The 19,265-nt window shown below is 52.2% G+C and overlaps 1 protein-coding gene across 3 annotated transcripts in view; it reads right to left on the bottom strand.

Moving 5' to 3' along the window:
- Positions 1–17,500, bottom strand: part of TENM4 (teneurin transmembrane protein 4) — a 390,035-nt gene extending 372,535 nt beyond the window's left edge. For 2 of the 3 annotated variants that reach the window (XM_036259322.1, XM_036259324.1), the window contains exons 1-2: positions 17,263–17,500; positions 13,761–14,030 (exon numbers count right to left, since the gene is read on the bottom strand). In XM_036259322.1, coding sequence (XP_036115215.1) covers positions 13,761–14,030; positions 17,263–17,485 — 493 coding nt within the window. In that variant the 5' untranslated portion in view covers positions 17,486–17,500. The remainder of the gene's footprint in view (positions 1–13,760; positions 14,031–17,262) is intronic. The other variant, XM_036259323.1, reaches the window with a different exon arrangement.
- Positions 17,501–19,265: the final 1,765 nt, after the last annotated feature.

The raw sequence follows: 19,265 nt of genomic DNA, 5'->3' as shown, positions 1-19,265 counted from the left end.
TTTCTTTCTTTCTTTTTTTAAGTTAAAAGGCCCCCAAAGCCTTTCTTCTTCATCTTAATGGAAGGCAAGACTTCACCTTTGTCTCCTGCCTGAGTCTCAAACACAACAGGCATTTGGCAGAAATCCCCCCGCCCACCCCGTCACTCCTGCACAGACGCACACACGCACCCTCACACACAGCCAGACCCATATATTCTTATTCGTGTGCTCTGCACATGCCATCACACATTTACTCCTCTCATAACGACACCGACAGGTCTCACAATTGAGCTCAAGTGTACTTTACACCTGAACCGTACATGCACAGGCAACACACACACACACACACACACACACACACACACACACTCTCGTACACCCCTGCCGTTATAGGCATAGCCACAGGGTCACCCACGGTCTCAGCAGGGAATCTTCTCTGCGGCACCCACATCTCCCTTGAAGGGGCTTACTCACTTAGAGGAGGCCTGAGATTGGGTACCTGAGCCGCCACGCTTGGCTGTGAGGTGGTGTGAGGCAGGGAGGAAGGGAAGGAAGGGGAGGAAGGGGAGGCCGTGGTCCGGCATGGAGAGGCACAACTGCATGTCACTTAGACTCAAAGGCGTTCTCCTGTTTATAGTTCCTAGGGTGCTAAGAAGCTGCAAATGGACCTAAGAGCCAGGCTGCTGAGTGGTGGTGGTGGTGGTGGTGGTGGTGGTGGTGGTGGTGGGTGGGTGGACCTGGGATGGTGGTTGGAACCCACTAGGTATCTATTATGGATTGAATTGACTTCCACCAAAAAAAACAGTTGTTGAAGTCTGCTGCCGATGGAGTGTTTGTGTTCCCCAAATTCATATGCTGAAATCCTCACCCTCACTGTGATAGTATTAGGAGGTGGGGCGTTTGGGAAGTGACTAGGTCATAAGTGGGGAGCCTTCATGAATGAGATTAGTGCCCTCATAAAAGAGACCCGGAGAGCTCCATCACCCCTCTGCCACGTGAGGACAAAGCGAGAAGAAGCAGGGAGCGGCTCTCAACAGACCCCGAATCTGCCAGCACCTCGGTCTTAGACTTCCGGCCTCCAGAACTGGGAGAAATAAATGTGTGTTGTTTAAGGCGCAAGGCTACAGTTTTGTTCTGGCAGTCTGAACAGTCTAAGACAAGGCCTCACCCTCAGCACCTCAAATGTGACCTTAACTGGAAATAGGGTCACTATAGATGTAATTAGTTAAGGTGATGTCAAACTGAAGTAGGATGGTCCCCTAATTCAATAGGACTGATATCCTTATAAGAAAACAGTCATGTGAAGACAGGGACATACAGGGACAACGCCATGTGACAAGGGAGGCAGAGACTGGAGTGATGAGGCCACAAGCCAACGAGTGCCAGTGGTTGCCAGCAACCCACCAGAAACCAGGAAGGGGAAGGAAGGATTTCCCTATGCGGTTCAGAGAGGACATAGCCCCAACCATACCTTGATTTTGCACTTAGCCTCTAGAACTGTGAAACAGACGTCTGTGGTTAAGGCACCCAGTTTGTGATACATTGTTGCAGCAGCCCTAGGAAGCACACAGCCTCCAGCAGTAGAGCTAGTTCATTTTCCTGCTCTTTCTGAACCTCCTGAATGAGCACGAGTGGGATTGTTCATGCATCAGGACACAGTGGACACCCATCCTAAGTGATCCGTATTTACAGAATGTCACGTACCAGGTCCTGTTATACTGAGACACATAAACAAACCACATAGATAGATCTGTGAAAGCCTAAAGCCACACAGATCTGTGAAAACCTTTCTCGATAAATACAAAATAGACCATGGAAAGAAAAAGAATGCCTCTAGCCAAGGAACCAATTTAAACAGGTCTTCCAGTCCTGCCCTCCACCCAACATTAAACCTGTTGAATCTCGGAAGGGGCTGGCAAGGTTAATCATCACTGCTACCGAAAAGATTCACCCCAGCTTTTGAGTTATAGATATCGAGTGTCATTAAGACATTGTCGTGGTAGAAGACAAAGGCAGTCAATAATGGGCAGCTCTTTTTCATATTAATTAGCCAACTGTGCAGGAATGAAAAACAGCGCCAGCTCCCCCCACGTCTCCGGGAGGCCAGGCTGGGCTCACTTTGCTAGAGCTGTGGCGGCACCTCCCAGGAGCCACTACACCCTGCTAGGGCCGGGCTTCGGAGACCCATGATATTTGTGTGGTCCCCAAAACAGGTTTGGTTCAGGGCTGCCATGCTCTCTGGACTAATATTGGTCTCAACCACAGCTTGGCAAGCCGTTGTTGTTTTTTTTCCTTATCCTTACCTGAAGACATTTTTGCATTTATCTTCAGATAGAGCGGGAGGGAGAGGGGTGAGAGAGAGAGAGAAACATCGATGTGAGAGAGACACATCGATTGGTCACCACCCACACAACCCCAACCGGAGCTGGGGACAAACTGCTACTGAGGTACGTGCCCTTAGCGGGAACCGAACCCGGGACTCTCTGGTCTGCAAGCCAATGCTCTAACCGCTGAGCCAAACCAACCGGCCAGGGCGGCTAGCTGTCTCTTTAGTGATCACATGTACCTACATGTCCAAGAGGCTGGGGCAGCGGGAAGAACACGTGTTTGGGGTCAGGCAGATCGTGTGTGAATTCAGGCCTCTACCCCTTGTGAGATAAGTGGCCTCGGGAAGTCCCTTAACCTGCACTTCCATTTCCTTATCCGAAAGAAAATCAAACTATGAATCTTGCAGAGTTATTAAGAGGATGAAATGAGAGTATGTACTGAAAGAGGCTCATATGGTACCTGACCTATAATAAATAGTCAATAACTTTTATTACTTATTGAGTATATCTCATTTGAAAAGTAATTATTTCATGGTGCTTAATTAACGTAACAGGACTTATTATGAAATCAGTTATTTTCATCATTATTTTCTCGGGACGCTGAGCTGTATCATGGGCTCAGGTGACTGAGGCCCTTGAAGCCAGCTGTCATCCAGTACAGTGGGCCTGTTCCTTTGTGTCTGGGGTGAGAGAGGACAGCGGTCCCCGGCCTGGCCCTCACAGCTAGGCAGCGGTTTCTCCTATTGAGTACAGGCCAGCTCACATACCAGCTTCAGACAGGCAGGCAACTCTGTGACTGTAATGGATGAAGACAAAAGGAAGGACACTCTGCAATCATGTCTGAACTCAGAAAATAGCAGGAACATTGTCCAAACCACAAAATGACCAGCCATCCCCCTATCCTGGCTAATAGGAGCGATTGCCGCTGCTTTTTCCATTATGACGGAGCTCACTTCATTCTTCCTGCCTTCCATAGACGATGTGTTCATACACCCAGCCACACAGTAACCCCTGCTTCCCGGCAGTGTCCGATCCTGAACAGAGCTCCGCTTCCTTGAACCCATCCCCAAATCACCCAACACAAGGCCAAATCCTGAACATGTTTTCTAACACTCTTTACTGAGACACCAGTGACCTCCCCATGGTGTGCATTCTCCAACCTCCCTGGAAGAGTCAACAAACCCACCTTTGTTCAACTACAGGTGAGCTCTGGTAGTCTAGCTGGAGGGCATGAAAGGGTTTCCCCCTACCCTGCCCTAGCAGAGAGGCTGGCTTAGGTCCCGGGCGTCTGGGACTTTTCCACCCCTGTCCACCAGGTAAAGCTTTCTCCGGTCGTACTTTCCGTATCACATAGGCATACTGGACACACAGTCTCCACTTTTGCCGCTGGGGCTCCTGAAACTTGTGTTCCAGGATTGGCAGCAGTGAGAGGCCACCGTGGCAGACACTCTTCTTCCTGTGGTCCTGTCCCAGCTCTCCCTGGACAGGGCTCTCGGGATCATTTGATTCAGTTGCCTTGAGCAGGGCTCGGTTTCTTCTGCGGGTTCTCTGACTGCTGGCCGCCCAGGGTCGCTCACAGCACTCACCCAGCACTGCAGCACACTGCCCGGGCACGTGTCTGCCCACGTACATGTCTGCCCGCGTTGTCCGTGAGCCCTGGGGCCAGAGCCCACACCTGCTTCAGCTCAGCATTCCGCATCTGAGAGCTGCCGATGAACACATGTGCGTTCGCAGCACCTGCTCAGACGTTTAGCTTCCTGCCCCCAACTCCGATTCATCAATACCACTATAGACCGGTAGCACTGCACCACTGGGAGATCATTTAAAATGCACTTCTGCTTCTATTTTATTTTTCTCTTTAGTGATTTTAGAGCGAGAAGAAGGAAGAGGGAGAGAGAGAGAAACATCAATGAGAGAGATTGGCTGCCTCCTGCATGCCCCCCACTGGGGATTTGGCCCATAACCTGGGTATGTGCCCCGACCGGGAATCGAACTGGCGATCTCTTGGTGCATGGGTTGGCACTCAACCACATTGGCCGGGCAAATGTCCTTCTTTTTCTTGTGTAAGAGTCACGATTTCATTTTCTTTCCTTTATTACCAGCACTAATGGTGAGCTTTCTTTAGCAAGCAATTTTTTACAGGTGAAGTTTATAATCACTTTACAGGAGTTACTGCATGAAGGGCAACACGCGTACACCCTGGGTGGTCTGCTGGCTTACTCACTAGTTCAACAGTAGAGGAGGAAAGAGTCAGCGTAGCGGGCTGGAGACTGCCACCTTAGAAAGGTTGGCTCTTGGCTGGCATCTGGGAACTTGGCTGGGAAACAGTTTCTTACCTGATGTAAAACTGTCCTTAAATGATAAGAGTGGCTTACTGTGCCTAGGCTGTGTGTGTAAATAATGAGGTTTGTACTGACTGCCTGCTTTCCTTCTGAGAGGCTAGGATTTTGGCACAAGTTCGGCAGAGGTACCTCTGGGACCACCCCCCTCGTAAAATCTCCGGGCATAGGCTCTCTTGAACTTCCTTGGTGAACAGTACTTTGCATTATGACTGCCAGAGGGATTGGGGACACCCCATGTGACTGCCAGGAAAGGACTCTTGGAAGCGTGATTTCTTCAGAACTCTGCCCTCTGTGCCTTCCCCCTTTGCTAGTTTGCTCTGTATCCTTTCGCTCTGGTGGTATATCTTACCCCTGGGTCCCATGATGTGCTAAGTCCTATGAGTCCTGGCAGTGACTCACTGAACCTGAAACACCTCCACACAGTCTCCGGTGCAAAGATCTGTTCAAAGTCAGGGTGTGGGCTCAGGTGTCCCGGACCAGGAAGATGATGTGGTAATTTATGAAATGATGGGTACTAAAGGACATTGTGAGCTAGTACACACCCCCTAGATGGGACTAACAGGGGCCCGACACCAGAGTAGACTCTTGAAGAGCTTTTTAAATTTAGCTGGGGGAAATAAAGGACACTATTTTCTCCAAATAAAATGCATCTTTCAGCACTACTGAGTCTAGGGCCGAGGTGATACATTATTGAACATTGTGAATGCAGCTAGAAAGAAGGGTAAATCCTTTGGGCTTAAGAGTTTCTCCCTCTTGGCCATGGAGTGAGGCTGCAGGGCGGAGAGGGCCAGGTGCCTCCTTCTAATGAGCCATTTGGTTCCTGTTTGAAGAGTCTTCCTCTGCATTTTCACAGCCCGGTTCACACCCAGGATGGCTCCTCTCTCCTCCGTCCTCCATTCTTAGAAGCAGCTGGACTGGCAAACAGTCTCCCTTGGTTTACACCACACTTTGAACCCGGCTTGTTCCATACGATTATTTCCTTCTTGGAGGCACACTCAGGAAAGCAATTTGTTTTGTAGTTAAGGTCCTCCAAAGCAGAGTGCAGCTAACTCGTTTAGGAGCCGGCTGCTGAGCAGCAGAGGAAAGAAAAGTCCTCTCCAGCGTTCGCAGCATAAAGGGTTTGGCTTTTCATTTGAAGAGAAGTTTCTTCCTGGACAAATAGCCTGGGCTGAGATCCTTCTCCCAGAATGACCAGGAGGAACCAGCCGGAGGAAAATCAGGCCTGCTGGAGTCTTTTCACCCTCGGCCCTGCTAGCTGGGGAGTCATCTCTGGCAGAGAGAAGCAGAGTCATGGACAGCCGTGTGTGGTGTGGGGTCAGAGGGACCCGGGGTTGCATCCCGTCTCCCCTACTGCCAGTGTGTGATCTCAGCACTTCCAAACAATGAGACTGATATCTCCCCAAAGGTTGTTGCAAATGTTAAACAAGATGTGAAACACCTTGAAATCACAAAGCATTGTGCAATTAACAACAACAACAACAACAACAACAACATGTGCTTGTATAGCACTTCATGTGTGCCAGGCACTATTCTAAGCGCTTTAACTCTCAGAGCTCATTTAATGCTTGTAACTAACTACACCATGAGGCAGACAGTAGAATTAGCCCCAATTTATAGGTCAGGAAACTGAGGCACAGCCATATTAAGAACATGACTTGTGTACTACAAGGTAACACAGCTGCTAAGTGGAAAAGCTGTGGTTCCAATCCAGGTAGTCTGGCACCAGAGTCTGTGCTTATAAATGTGATTTACTAAGTGGGTTTGTTTGTTTGTTTGTTTGTTTTTGAGGGGATAGTCTGGCATATTGGCACCTTTTTAACCCACAAAAGCACAGGCGGTCATTCGCTCCAACAGCTTTTTATTCCTGTCTCCACGAGGCAATATGGTTATGGGCTCTATTCTGCTCCTCTTTATTCCTCTGTTATTTTAAGCGATGGTGCTGAGCCATGGCATCGATTCCAGGATCAGTTACGATGCACCACTGGGAACATGCGGTCCTTGACCTCTCCTGTGCACAATCGCCCGTCACTTCATCACACCTTTAGGAGGTAGGCATGCATTCATCCCCATGCTGCAGATGAAGAGAGCGAGGCCCGGTGAGATTCACTAATCTGCACAAAACCACCCCATTCCTGAGTGGCGGAGCTGGAATTCCAAATCTGACTCCAAAGTCCATTGTCCTTCAGAGTCATCTTGCTGCCTGAGATTACAAAGACCCCTTTGGGCTGATGGGGACACTAATGCCCAGAGAGGAAGTGACTTGCTCCAGGTCACACTGGAACTGGTAACAGAGCCCCTGACTGAAATCAGACTCATCCCTAGACTCCACACACCCAGCCCTGAATTAGGCTCTTGAGGGTAGAAAGCTATTTTTCCACCACTAGTTATTGTGTTCTTCCCCGAAGTCATCCTGGGTTAGACGAAGTTGAAAGAGGCCCAGGAGTTGCTCTCCCTGGACAAAACCAGCTCACTGATGGGAAAAATGCCTTGCAAATGTCTTCTGGTAGAAGTTTGACATTGCGCACATCAGTGCTTCCGCTGGAATTGAAAGTCATGTTGGCTCAAATTAAGAGCAAAACTGGTTTGCTGCACCTCTGTGCACACACAGCGGGTCCTAACCTAGTTTCAGGAATGCAATCTATCCTCATTTAGTGTGGCTTCGAAATCTCCTTGTCTCTTGTTCCTCTTCCTAGCTCAGAAGCAGGGTGCTCTTAGACCAGTATGTACTTGTCCACCAGGGGGAGCAAGAGAGCGCACCAATGGGAGTGGATTCCGGACACATTTAAATCGGGCCAGGACTTCTCCAAGGCCTCTTACAAGGAACTGCGAACAACGATGCTAGTGGCTGTTAAACACTGGCTCCCCGATCATGCGGTGCCAGCAGAGGTGGTGCTATGGGGAGGAGGCCCCAGGTCAAGCTTCAGCAAGGTGGTTTGAAGCAGGTGAGTAGAAGGAAGGGCTGGAATTATGGCCAAAGGGAAGCCAAGGTTATGACAAAAAAAGATGGTACCAAGTGTCTCATGTGGGAAGCAATGCAAGGCTGGGAGTGGGTGTCGGGCAGCAAGGTCAGGAACCAAGAGGAGCAGCAGCGGGGTGGAGGATGGGATGAGGAACGGGCAAGGGGTGTGGTTCATGACCAAGGCCACGGACTATGACAGGGAGTGTGGAATGTGGCATAGGACAGTCCAGCACTGAAGAACCCTGCAACTGGGCCCAAGAAGCGGTGAGGCCAGGAGAAGAATCAGATGTGGCCCCTCCCCCGGGAGCCCATTTTGGTCACAAACCTGAGAGCATTGAGGTCTTTCTCGCTGCTAACGAGGCCCTGCAGTGCAACAGGGCGGAGGTAGCTCACCCCCTTTACCGGCTACTGAGCCCATCCTCCCTGCCTCCAGGTCTCCTGGCCTGAGCCCCTCGTCCTGTCTCCTGGATCACTGCAGTAGCCCCCTCCTTCGACATAGCCTGCTAGAGCCCATTACTGCTTCTGCTATGACCCTGTCCAAGTATGAGTCTGACCCCGTCGCTCCTCCGCTCAGGACCCTCCCCTGGCTCCCTGGGCAGTGGCCTATGCACCCCTCCCCCACATCACCTCTTTGACCTCCTCCTCTACTCCAGCCACACTGGCCTCCTTGCCGCGTCCCTACAAGCCAGACACACTCATGCCTCAAGTCTCTTGAACCTGCCCTTCCTTCTGCCAGGACTGCTTTTCCTCCAGGCACTGTCCCCCTCGCCTACTTCAAATGTCATCTCATCAGCGCAGCCTTCTCTGGCCACCCATTTAAACTGCAGCCCCCCTCCCCCACCCGGCCTCCCCTATACCCTTTCCATAACACGTATCCTCTTGAAACAGCCTATATATTTAGCTGTTAAATTTGTTTATCATTAGACTCCCCACCGAGAAGTGGGCAGGTTTTTCTCTGTTGGTCACGCTGGAACCCCAATACCTAAAATAACACCTGGCACCTGGTAGGTGCTCAGCACATGGCTGTTAAATGACAGACAATCCACCTTCCTCTCCAGCCTTCCCTCTGAGTGCACCCTGCCTCATAGCCCAGTCACACACTGATGTTCCAACCTCATGGGACACAACTCATGTCTGTCCACCTCCATGCCTTTGCCACACAGAACCCCCTTTTCCCTCCTCTTCACCTGTTAAAGTCCTTCCCAGGCCTCAAAGCCCAGGGACCCGCACTTCTTCCACGAAACCTTCTCAGATACCTCCTGGCTGGAATTTTCCTCTTAAAACTCTATAATCAAATGTCCTTTCTCTAGACCATCACAGTGTGAGAGTGGCCTGGCATGACCTCTAGCTCCTGATCAGCTCTCACAGGATTCAGTTTTGTTTTCTGGAACTTCCTAACACTGACAAAAGTTTATGTTCTGGAAACAGCTAGAATCATCTCAGATCATTTGTGTGTGTGTGTGCGCGTGTGTGTGTGTGTGTGTATGATGCATTAAGCTAATCAAAACCAGTTTTTACAGAACAAACTATAGAGTGCAGTGGTCAATAAAGATAATGGGCACTGGACTGAGGCAGATCTGGCCTCCACCCTGGCTCTGCCATCTACTAGTCGGGCAATCATCAGCAAGCCACCTCATTTCTCTGGATCTCAGTTTCCTTGGCTAGAAAATGGGAAAAGGTTAAGCGTCAATGTCTCCCAGCTGACTTCTAGCTCCCAGATTCTCAGGGGCTCTGACTCTATGAGATCCTTCCCAGTCCTTTTTGGAATTTGGAGCCTTACAGCCCTTATTGCACGATCACACTGTCCAGTGGGAGATAATTCTGTTGGGCACCTATGCATTCCCGGGAGGGAGTGTGGGGGGCCCACAAAGCAGCCAGGTCAAATGTGGGGATTCAATCGCAACCCTCACTGAGGGAACCCAGCTTCCTACCCCAGATGAAGGACAATGGCTGGGGAGCAGCAGTGCTCTGGACACTGAGGGAATTAATGATAGATCTTCCCACAGATTTTAAAAACCAAGTCTCTTGAGCATGGAGCCAGGGAGGGTAGAGGATACATTGAGTTAACTTGGTAATGAGTTGTTGTTTTTTTCCACTGTGCTTTAGAGATGCTCACCTAATCTTCTGACTCCGAATAGACAATTTGGCTGCCTAATTAGGTTAACCAGTGATTTCCCTTTTGACACCAGGTTGCTTGATAATTGGGGGGTAACTGGGATTCTGTTTCATTGTTTCCTTTCTAAGTGAATTTCTCGGTTTGCCCCTGGGATAAAAGCCTGAGTAATTCCTCACTGTCCCCAGCCCCACCATGCCTCCTCACACCTCCAAGCCCTGGCTTGTGGAGTCACCTCTACCGGGGACGCCTCTCAGACCCGCTATGCTCGGCAGAGTCCTACGTGGCCTTCCAGCCGTGGCGCACCCATGATCGCGATGAAGGAACGAGCCTTCACACTCTCAAAGCAAAAACAAATGGCCTCTGTGACTTCATCCTACTGCTCTTTAAAAAGTTAATATTCATAGCTAACATGAATTAAAGTCCAGACCAGACATCTCACCCAGGTAGCTCACTCAGGCTCACAGCAACGCTTCAAGGGAGAAAGATGACCTGCTGATTCTGTTGTTGTTACTGTGGTGAAGCACCCGTAACCCTTTCAAGCATTTGTAAGTGCCATTCAGCGCCATTCAGCGCCTTCACACTGCTGTACAACCGTCGCCACCAGCTCGTCTCCAGAACGTTTCCATCGTCCCAAACTGAAACTCTGCGCCCATTGAACACTAACTCCCCACTCTCCCGTCTCCCGGCCCTTGGGAACCACTAGCATATTGTTTTAGGAAACTGACTCAGGGCGGGGAGGTGACTCGCCCAGGGTTTCGGAGCTGGGACACGGCACAGCTAGGAGTTGAGACCAGGTGTCCTCACTAGCTCCGGAACCACTGTTCTATCCCCTTGGTGACACTGCCTGCTACCTCTCCACTAAAGACGGGGCCACATGGCTGTCACCACATCCTCCCCCCTAGAATACTGCCTGGCACACTCAAGGCTGAACCTACACAGAGACACGGTATCAGCCTGAGCCTGTGGGTGGAGGTGGAGCTCACAATGCCACCTTCTCTTCCTAGAAAACTTTATTGAATGCCAACTGTGTGCCTGGCATGATGCCAGCCCCACTCGGCAGGAGAGGCCGGGGCTGGTCCTGCCTGGCGGCCCTGAAGAGGAAGATTTGTGTTTGCATTACCCAGTCAATTCTGTATTTATTTTGGATACTAAGCAGTGACATAAAAGCTGCTGACATTAACCTGCAGGGGCAGACACTGGCTTTAATGGACCCCATAACAGTTCTTATGGATGGCAGCCTCACCGTGACCGGGCCAAAGCCGCCACCGCTATCAATACCGTGGCCGATTACTATTGACTAACGCAAGGCCGGGCCGGGTGGCGGTGCAGCCGGGTTCCTGTGGCTGGAAGTGGCTGGGGACTGTTGTGCACTGGCATCGGGTAAGGAGCTCTGAGACCCTGGTCACACATTTTTGATGACTGACCTCAGGTGAGAGTCCAACGCTCTCGCGGATTCCCATGGAGCTGGGCAAAGGGCTCAGGCTGCAGCATCAGACAGATCTGGGTTCAAACCCAGGCCCTGCTGACTCGAGACTCTCCGGCGGGTCAGCTGACCTTTCTGGAGCCTCAGTTCTCCCACCTGGGAGATGGAAACACCACCATGTGGTGACGGGCATTCGAGGCAACCAATCACGCGTGGGCAGCGGCTTGACAACAGTGGCCTCAGCATGCCCCCCCTACTCCTGACAAGTGGTCACACGAGGATGTGCTGCGTCACCCATCCTGAGGCATCGAGCCCTGGTCTGAGGGTAGGATCTGGGTTCTCATCACAGCAGGGTGAATATGAGAGCAAGAGAGAAGGATGAAGGGAGGAGGACTGGAGTGGGGACAGGGAGAAGAAAGGAAGAGAAAGCACCAGGCCTGGAGAAGCTCCCCCGGCCGGGGCCCATGTGCCCGTCACCTCTCGGAGCCCTCTCAGCGGTCGCTGAGGAGACAAGGTGCGAGCAAGGGCACCGTCAGCCTCACCAATGGCCACAGGCGGCCCTGCCTGTGGCTCACTCACTGTCAGCCTGAGTCACTCATTATTTAGACCCGAGAATAACACAGTTGTTCATCTGACTTCCCAGCTGGGAGAAAGTGGACAAGTGTGTGGGCACCGGTGGGGTGTCTGGGTTTGGGGAGCCCAGGCCTGGAAGGCCAGGGGCTCTTTGTTGGATTCCCATGCCCACCTCCTTTGCCTGCCCGTCTTCCCTGAGTACAGCCAGGCTTGGAGGGGGGTGGCCAGGGCAGACATGGATAATCCGGAGAGGCTGGCCCGGCCGGGAGCAGGCAGCCGTCTCCGTTCCCACTAGCGAAGGCCGAGGCTCTTCCGGCAGTGACTGTGTCATTCTCCTCCAACAGAGGCTCGGTGGGCAGTGAGTCGGCTCCCAGGGGATACACAGTAACGTGGGCGGAGCGCACCTCACCCTGTCCCCACTTCAGGGAACAAGCGATCATTTGTCACCAGGGCAAGAAGTCTTCAACACAACAAACAACCTAAGTGTTCAGCAGCAGAGGAGATTCACTGTAACCCGGGCTGCAAGGGCAAAGATTTCAGTCACACTGAAATCAGGCCCCAGTTCAAGTCCCGTCTTGCTGTGTGACCGAGGCAGGCTGCGGAACCCCTCGGCACTGCAGCCTCCGTGTTGTGTAGGGGGGACAACACCTGCCTCAAAGGGCTGAAGGGGAGCATATGAGATCATACAGCTAAAGCGTCTAGCGCTGTGCTTGGGGTCTGATAACAGCAGCGGCTATGAGCCATTAATGTCATTATCCTTTTCCTCTTGTGAGCCTTCACCTTAATGTGAGCCCTTAGGATTACAGAACCCTAGATATGAACGGGCCTGCAGATCATTCAGCTCAGTTGTTCCCCAAAAGCTCTGAAAAGTCCTGCACAAACAAACTGATTTAAGTTCCTTTAACTCAGTGCTTCCTACATTATGTGACCACAGAATAACTTTTCTCCCCCATCTAAGAACTATTAATATTCTCGGAGTACAGTAAATGCAGATTTCATTGAAACCACTTATTCTATAGATGGGGAAACTGAGGTCGGTCTAGAGCAAGGGTCCGGCTTATCTGGTCCATACCCCAGGTCAGCGATGGAAAGAGGCGTCTGTGTCCTCACCAGACACCACCTTCTCTGCACGGGCCTCACACAGCACGCTGGGTGCTCCGGCTCAGGGTCTGCTGATGGGGGCGAGGAGGGACTGCTGGCCCGCTGGGGCCTTGGAGGGAAGGCGGGTGAGGCCGTGTGAATGGCTCCCCACTGCAGAGATGGGGAGCTCCTTCGGGTGCTGAACTCATTGGCCCTTTCCGGGGGCTGGTTTGGAGTCAGGGGAGGCTAACACTGCCAAGCCTGGGTCCAGGACCTGCTGCTCCGAGAGAAGGGGAGGCTCCCTTCTCAGGGGTCCTAGCTCAGACCCCCCAGGCCCGAGGGTAAGGAGAAACACCCTGAAACCGGACTCCCTTTCCTCCAGCAGAGAAAGGAGGCCTTGGAAGATGCGCTGCAGAGAGGAGAGCAGAATAAGGAGTCTAGAATAGCTAGCACTTCCCCAGGCCTGCAGCATGGGAGAGCTCAAGCGAAACCTCACATTTCAAGTTAGCACCCCCAAACGACAGTTTTTGTTTTCAAGCCATCCTCGGATCAGCAGAGGTGGGGCAGCGTTCGTGGCGAGTGCCCAGGACTGCTGGGCACCTGGGGGCTGGGGCCTCATGCGAAGGACGCAGTGGGATCCCTGCGGCTCATGCCTTTGCCGAGGAGCTGTGGGGGACACGTCAGCAGCGTCGCCTGGCCCCTCTGCTCCCTCACACACAGGCACCGTGTATGCGGTCACCCCACCCTTTAGGCACCTGCATAACCAGGAAAGAGAGCAGAGACCCAGTTGGTGGGTATTTCAGGTGACTGTGTAAGAGGCTCTGACTTTTGACCACTGAGAGCAAAGCAATTGTCACCAACGTCACCAGAGCCTCAAGCAACGGAGCATAAAATCAAGGCTGTAATTAGAACTCCGGTCCTGCAACCCAGGCGCCCGGCACAGGCCCGGCGGCCCACTCACCGGTCTCAGTGTTCTCGTGCTCGGTGTCGGTGAGCGTGAGGTTGGAGTTGGCCCGGCTGGACAGGCAGGAGCTGCGGCCCGATCGTGTGCTCCGGCCCCACAGTCGCACAGGGTGCTCAGGGGACAGCACGGTGTCAGCCTCCATGTCGGCATCAGAGCTGGCCCCCAAGGAGTAGCCGCAGTGGGGGAGGCCGATGTCTGTGCGGTACAGGGTCCCATGCGGGGGTGTCACCTCCCCCAGCCCCAGCTCACGCAGGGTAAAGTTGGCTCCTGGGAGGAAACAAAGGTGAGCTTGGTTAGGGTGCAGAGGAGGGAGCTCCAGAATGTTCCTCCTACTTACTCTAGGACCTGAGGGGCCTGGCCCTCACCCCAGGTCTCACTGCTGTCTTTTGAGGTCACTGTGCCTTTCTCTGCCTGGATGGCCCCTTCTGCCCCTGCCCTTCCAGCCCAAACCTTCTGCACCCTTTGAGGAAGGGCCACTCAGATGGCACCTCCTCTGAGAAGTCTCCCCTAAATCTACACCCTGTGCAGAAATCACTGCTCTTCCTCTGAACTCCCCTGAGGGTCTGTGGCCCGTCATCCGGCCCAGAATGAAGGGCCTGACTCCTTCCCTGACGATGTCCTCAACAGGGCCAGGGACCATGCCTTGCTCATTCCTAAATCCTGTGCCTAGAACAAAACCTGGTACTTAGAAGGGCCCAATAAATGTTTGCTAAATTGAATGGAGAGCTTGGGTCTCCCCCTCCAGCCGGGGTGGGGGCACGGCACTTGCCAGCAGGTCATTGAATAGCCCCATATTGCCTGCTAAATAACCGACGCCCAGCCTTCTCACACCCAGTGCTCCAGCCCCTTCCCGACAATCCCCCCACAGCCCTGATGAGATCACCGCCCATGAAGCAGCTACTAAAGGGCTAATGTCAGCAGGCTCGGCACAGTAGGGACCTCTGGGCTGTTCAGTGGCCAGCAAGCCATTCAGACTGGCCAGGGTCTGGGTCAGACCAGATGTTAAATGTTTTGAATGTCAGCCCTATGTGCCACAGTCCAGTCTGCCCTCCTCTTTTGCTTTACTTCTCAGTAGAAGAGAATCCAAATTGGAGCCTAAATTCTCTCAGTCTGCTTCCCACCCCCACTGCGCACCCCACTTTCTACGTGCCTGGTTTGCCTCCCTCTGATCTCTCCGCACCCCTGTCCTGTGCACCTCCTGGCTTCGCCACCCCCATCCCACATGCCTGCTCTGTGGTGCCAACCCTCTCAAGGGAGGTCAGTCACACATTGTGAAGAATGACTGCTGTATTAAGTGAAAAATCAAATTTGTTTGCAATAAACAGCCCTGGCTGCATTGATGTCCATGTGGCTTGCCCTGCATACCCTTTTAAGTGGCCAGACTCAGTGTCAATATGAGTGAGCTTCTCCAGGATGGAGAAATGCAAGATGAGGGCTGCCTCTGGGCTCAGCAATCCCATTGAGCCAGCCGGCCCCTCTGATGTGTGAGTTTAGAGTTATTTCACCAAACACGAGACATCCTCCTGTTTGCTTCAAGTCCTTCTGGCCTCCTCCCTGAGGGGCCTGGGATACAGGATGACATCCCACCTCACTCACCAGCTGTGCAATCTGGGGCTGGTGACATCACCTGGGCTGTTTTCTTGTTTTTAAAATGGGTTGATAATCTATGACTTGCTACCCTCAGGATTTTTGAGGATCCAGGGGGGTAACAGGAGAGAGTGAGTACTTCATACACTGCAAGGCTCACACCTGTTTGTGAGATGAGAATGCTTCTTGTTTGTTATTTACGAAGATGAGAAGGGGCTCCCTCCTTCTGCATCCTCATGCGCTAGGGTGGCATCCAGGCCAAGCTGGACCTGGCAGGGCTCACTGAGCTCTATCTATGGGCAGGACAGAGCTGGATAAAAGCTTTGATACCATTCTGTCCCTTCCCCTCATTGAGATGCAGAGATGACAATTAGTAGTAGGCAGCATTTATGAAGCATCTGCTCTGCACCAGGTACTGTGTCAAGTGCTTTATTTTCAGTCCTTATTAATTCTGACCACCCTCCTATTAGGAGGTATCACAGCTATCCCATTGCCCAGGGGAAGAAGCTGAGAGTAGTAACAGTGGCAGAGCCAGAATTCAGATCCAGGTCTGTCTGATGCCAGAGTCTGAGCTCTCACCCACAAGCTGGGAGAGCGTGGCAGACCCCTCATCTCTGCAGCCCGAAAGGCAGCCTTGCCAGCAAGTCAGCTTTCACGTGGACCCAGGCCTGTGGGGGAGGCCACTGCAGGCTGTCAGACTGCGTGTGCGTGTGTGTGTGTGCACGTGCGCCCAGCTCTTCTTACTCTGTGATCTTGGGCAAATGATCCAGCTTGGTGTTGTTGTAAGGATTAAATAACAAAGTCAAAACGTATGTAAATCGCACAGCGATGTGCCTGGCTAACCCTGCCAAAAGCAGAGGAGTGGCAAGGGCAGAATCAGAAAGGGCTGCACAAACACTCCGGGATTGATCGGGGCCCACCAGGCAACCAGTGAGGCTCAAAGCTCTGCAGGCAGAAAAACAGGAATCACAGAGGCACCAGGGTAGTGAACGTACATCAGGGCAGGTATGGAAATAATGAGCAGTCCAGTGGATCTAGAGCGTGAGTGGTGAGGAGAGACGAGATAAAATAGTCCACAAAGACAAATGAATATGGGGAAAGCCCTACTAAGCCAGGTTAAGGAGCTCAGTTTAAGTGCCATGGAGTCATTTCCAACTTCACTCCAGCTGCAGTGCAGAGACTAGTTCATAGGGGGCAGCACTGGGAAGAGGGGCTCTGGTTAACCTGTCCAAAGACCTGGTGAACCAGAACAGGGGCAGAGGGAACAGAGCAGAGAGACGAATTTGAAAGGTAATCTGGAGTAGGATGGATAGGTTTTAGTGACGATTGTGTGTAGGAAATGAAGGAGTGGGCAGTCAGGTGCCAGGATAATCCCAAAATTACTAAGTTTTTCAGTCGATGTCAGAAACAGCTTCCTGTCAAGGTCAGGGCGAAGCTTGACACAAAAAGTTGCTAAGATATGTTTGTTGAATGAATAAATATATGAACAAATAACTAAGACGTATTCAGTACTTACTCGGTGTTATTAAACTTACCACTTACACATCTCATCTTATTAGTCCTCCGCGCTGTAAGGAGCCCAGTCCTGCTCACCTAGCAGGTGAGCGGAGGCTTAGAGGAGGACCCGGGGCTCTGAACTCCACCCCAGGCAGTCTGACAGGACAGGGACCCAGCTCCTAACCGTCTCATTATGCCCACGAAGTGGCGAGCATGGAAATGGAGGAAATAAAAATGAACTGCAGGGCTGGCTTTGGCTAGATACCCGTGCCAAGATAGCAGACTTGGTGTTGACAGGGCGCCCTCGCTCGCCTTGCTGCGTCCCGAGCCTGCGTCTGCGCCTGCGCCCACGCCCAGCGCCGCGCCTGCGCCCAGCGCCACGCCCAGCGCCACGCCCGCGCGCGCACCTACCCACCTGTGCGGCAGAACTCCTCGGCCTCCTGTGGCACCATGTCCTTGATGCGGCTGCCGTAAGCGAGCCGGGCGTCCTGGTCGTAGGCCTTCAGGGTCTCGCTGGAGCTGTAGGACTTCTGCGGGGCCTTGCCCTCCTCGCTGTCCGCGGACGAGCTGGTGTAGCGGCGCTCGGCGTCGCGGCGCCGGGTCAGCGAGCGGTATGGCTTCCTCTCCTTCACGTCCATGGCCTCCGGCCCGCACTCCTCCACATCCACGAACAGGGTCCTCGCCGCACTCAGGGCTGAGCGGTCTGGAGCTGGGAAACCAGAGAAAGGGCGTGAGCTTGGGCCTCGCGAGGCAAAGACAGTCGCCCAGTGCATGGACTTGGATTCACCCTGCAGGGCTGCGGAGAAGGGCCACGGCGCGCAGAGATGAGGGCACCACTCCAAGGCCACGCGGCCATAGGGGCACCGGGGGCCTTGCACCCAGAGCCTGTAAGGATGAACCCTGCCCCTGCTCCGCCGCCTTTCCACGTGGCCTTCCAGGGGTCCCTGTCAGGAAAGCTAGGGAAGGCTAGAGCACACTGGTTTTCCTAACCCAGACAGGAATCACGTGCTTGTTCCCATCAGGTGCTCCGCTGCTGCAGGGCCTTACACCGAACAGTGGCTCCTTAAGAATTTGTACAATGAATGACCCTACTCGGTCACTGGGGTAAGCACATAGTATCTCATTAAGTCAAATGAGCCAAGGTCCTTCAATCAGTCCACACTATCACCACCAGATCATTAATTACTTGCTTAACGTTTGTTTTCTTCCACTAATACATAAGCTCCGTGCAAGCAGGGGCTTTACCTGTTTTGCTCTCATGCTCTATAGCCCCTAGAGTGAATCCTGGCACAGCTGACACAGTGGTTTAATTAACTGGCCAACCAATCCCCATCTGACTGTAAAGAAAACTGAGGTTCCGAACCTCCTTCAAGGTCACAAGGTGGTAATAAAGGCAGAACCTAAATCCAGGTCTGCTTGGCTCTAAAACCTGAGTTTTTCCTCTTGTTATGTCCCCCTTCCTCCCCTTCCTCCCCCTCTCACTACACAGAAGTGTCCTTCCAGCTGGGCTAGCTCTGACTGCCATGCAGAGAGAGAACTCCTCCACCTCCAGGCTCGCCTTCTCATCAGTGGCACCATCAGCACCTGAGGAAGCTACTAAGCCTGCCCCAGACGTCTGGGTGTTGCCAGGGTGTGTGATGGGTGGGAAGCTGGACATTAATTCTGTAATCTCTGCACCTTTGTGCATGCTCCAGCACAGAATACCCACCTAGATGTCTGCCTCTCTCCTTGAGGGCAGACCTGGCATTCATAGAACACATGAAGTGTCGGCTGGGTAAACAAATGAATAAACTTCGTTTCTTCTTACCAATCTTAATATAAAATATTGGTAGTTAAATTTAGGTAAATATGTATTAGATGCATCTACGATGGAATTAAATGCATTGCTTAGATGCGTTCCTAAAAAATTTTAAAGACAGCCCGAGTTTGAGGTATTCCCCCCCCCCCCCACTTAGCAGCTGTGTGACCTAGGACAAGTTACTTAACCACTCTGTGCTTCAGTTTCCTCATCTGTAAAATTGTACCAACCTCTTGGGGTTGTTCTGAGGATTAAATGGATTAACACATGTCCCTGGAACATATGGCCCCCTCATATATAATCGGTGCTGAATGTGTGTTAGGCGTTATTATCATCAGGAAAAAAAACCCCACATTTTATTTTTAAAAGGCACACTTCAGAAGTCTCCAGCTAGGTGTCAGTTATAACCGGAGAAGGAACAGCCCCTCAGAAACATATGTTCCTAATGCTGAGGCACACTGGAGGCGGTTAAATTGGATGACTGTCTTATCAGTGTGTGCCTGTTGACCGAAGACACTGGCTTCCAGGCAAAGATTCTGAAACAACAAATTATGAAGAACACAGCCGTGAAACTCGGCTTCCCCATCACACAGCAGAGGCAGGGAGAATGGCCGCCTTAC

Source organism: Molossus molossus, unplaced genomic scaffold (genome assembly GCF_014108415.1).
Source record: "Molossus molossus isolate mMolMol1 unplaced genomic scaffold, mMolMol1.p scaffold_m16_p_13, whole genome shotgun sequence".
In the NCBI taxonomy this organism is placed as follows: Eukaryota; Metazoa; Chordata; class Mammalia; order Chiroptera; family Molossidae; genus Molossus; species Molossus molossus.
Note: the sequence above shows the minus strand (reverse complement) of the source record. Positions and strands in the feature narration are given on the sequence as shown.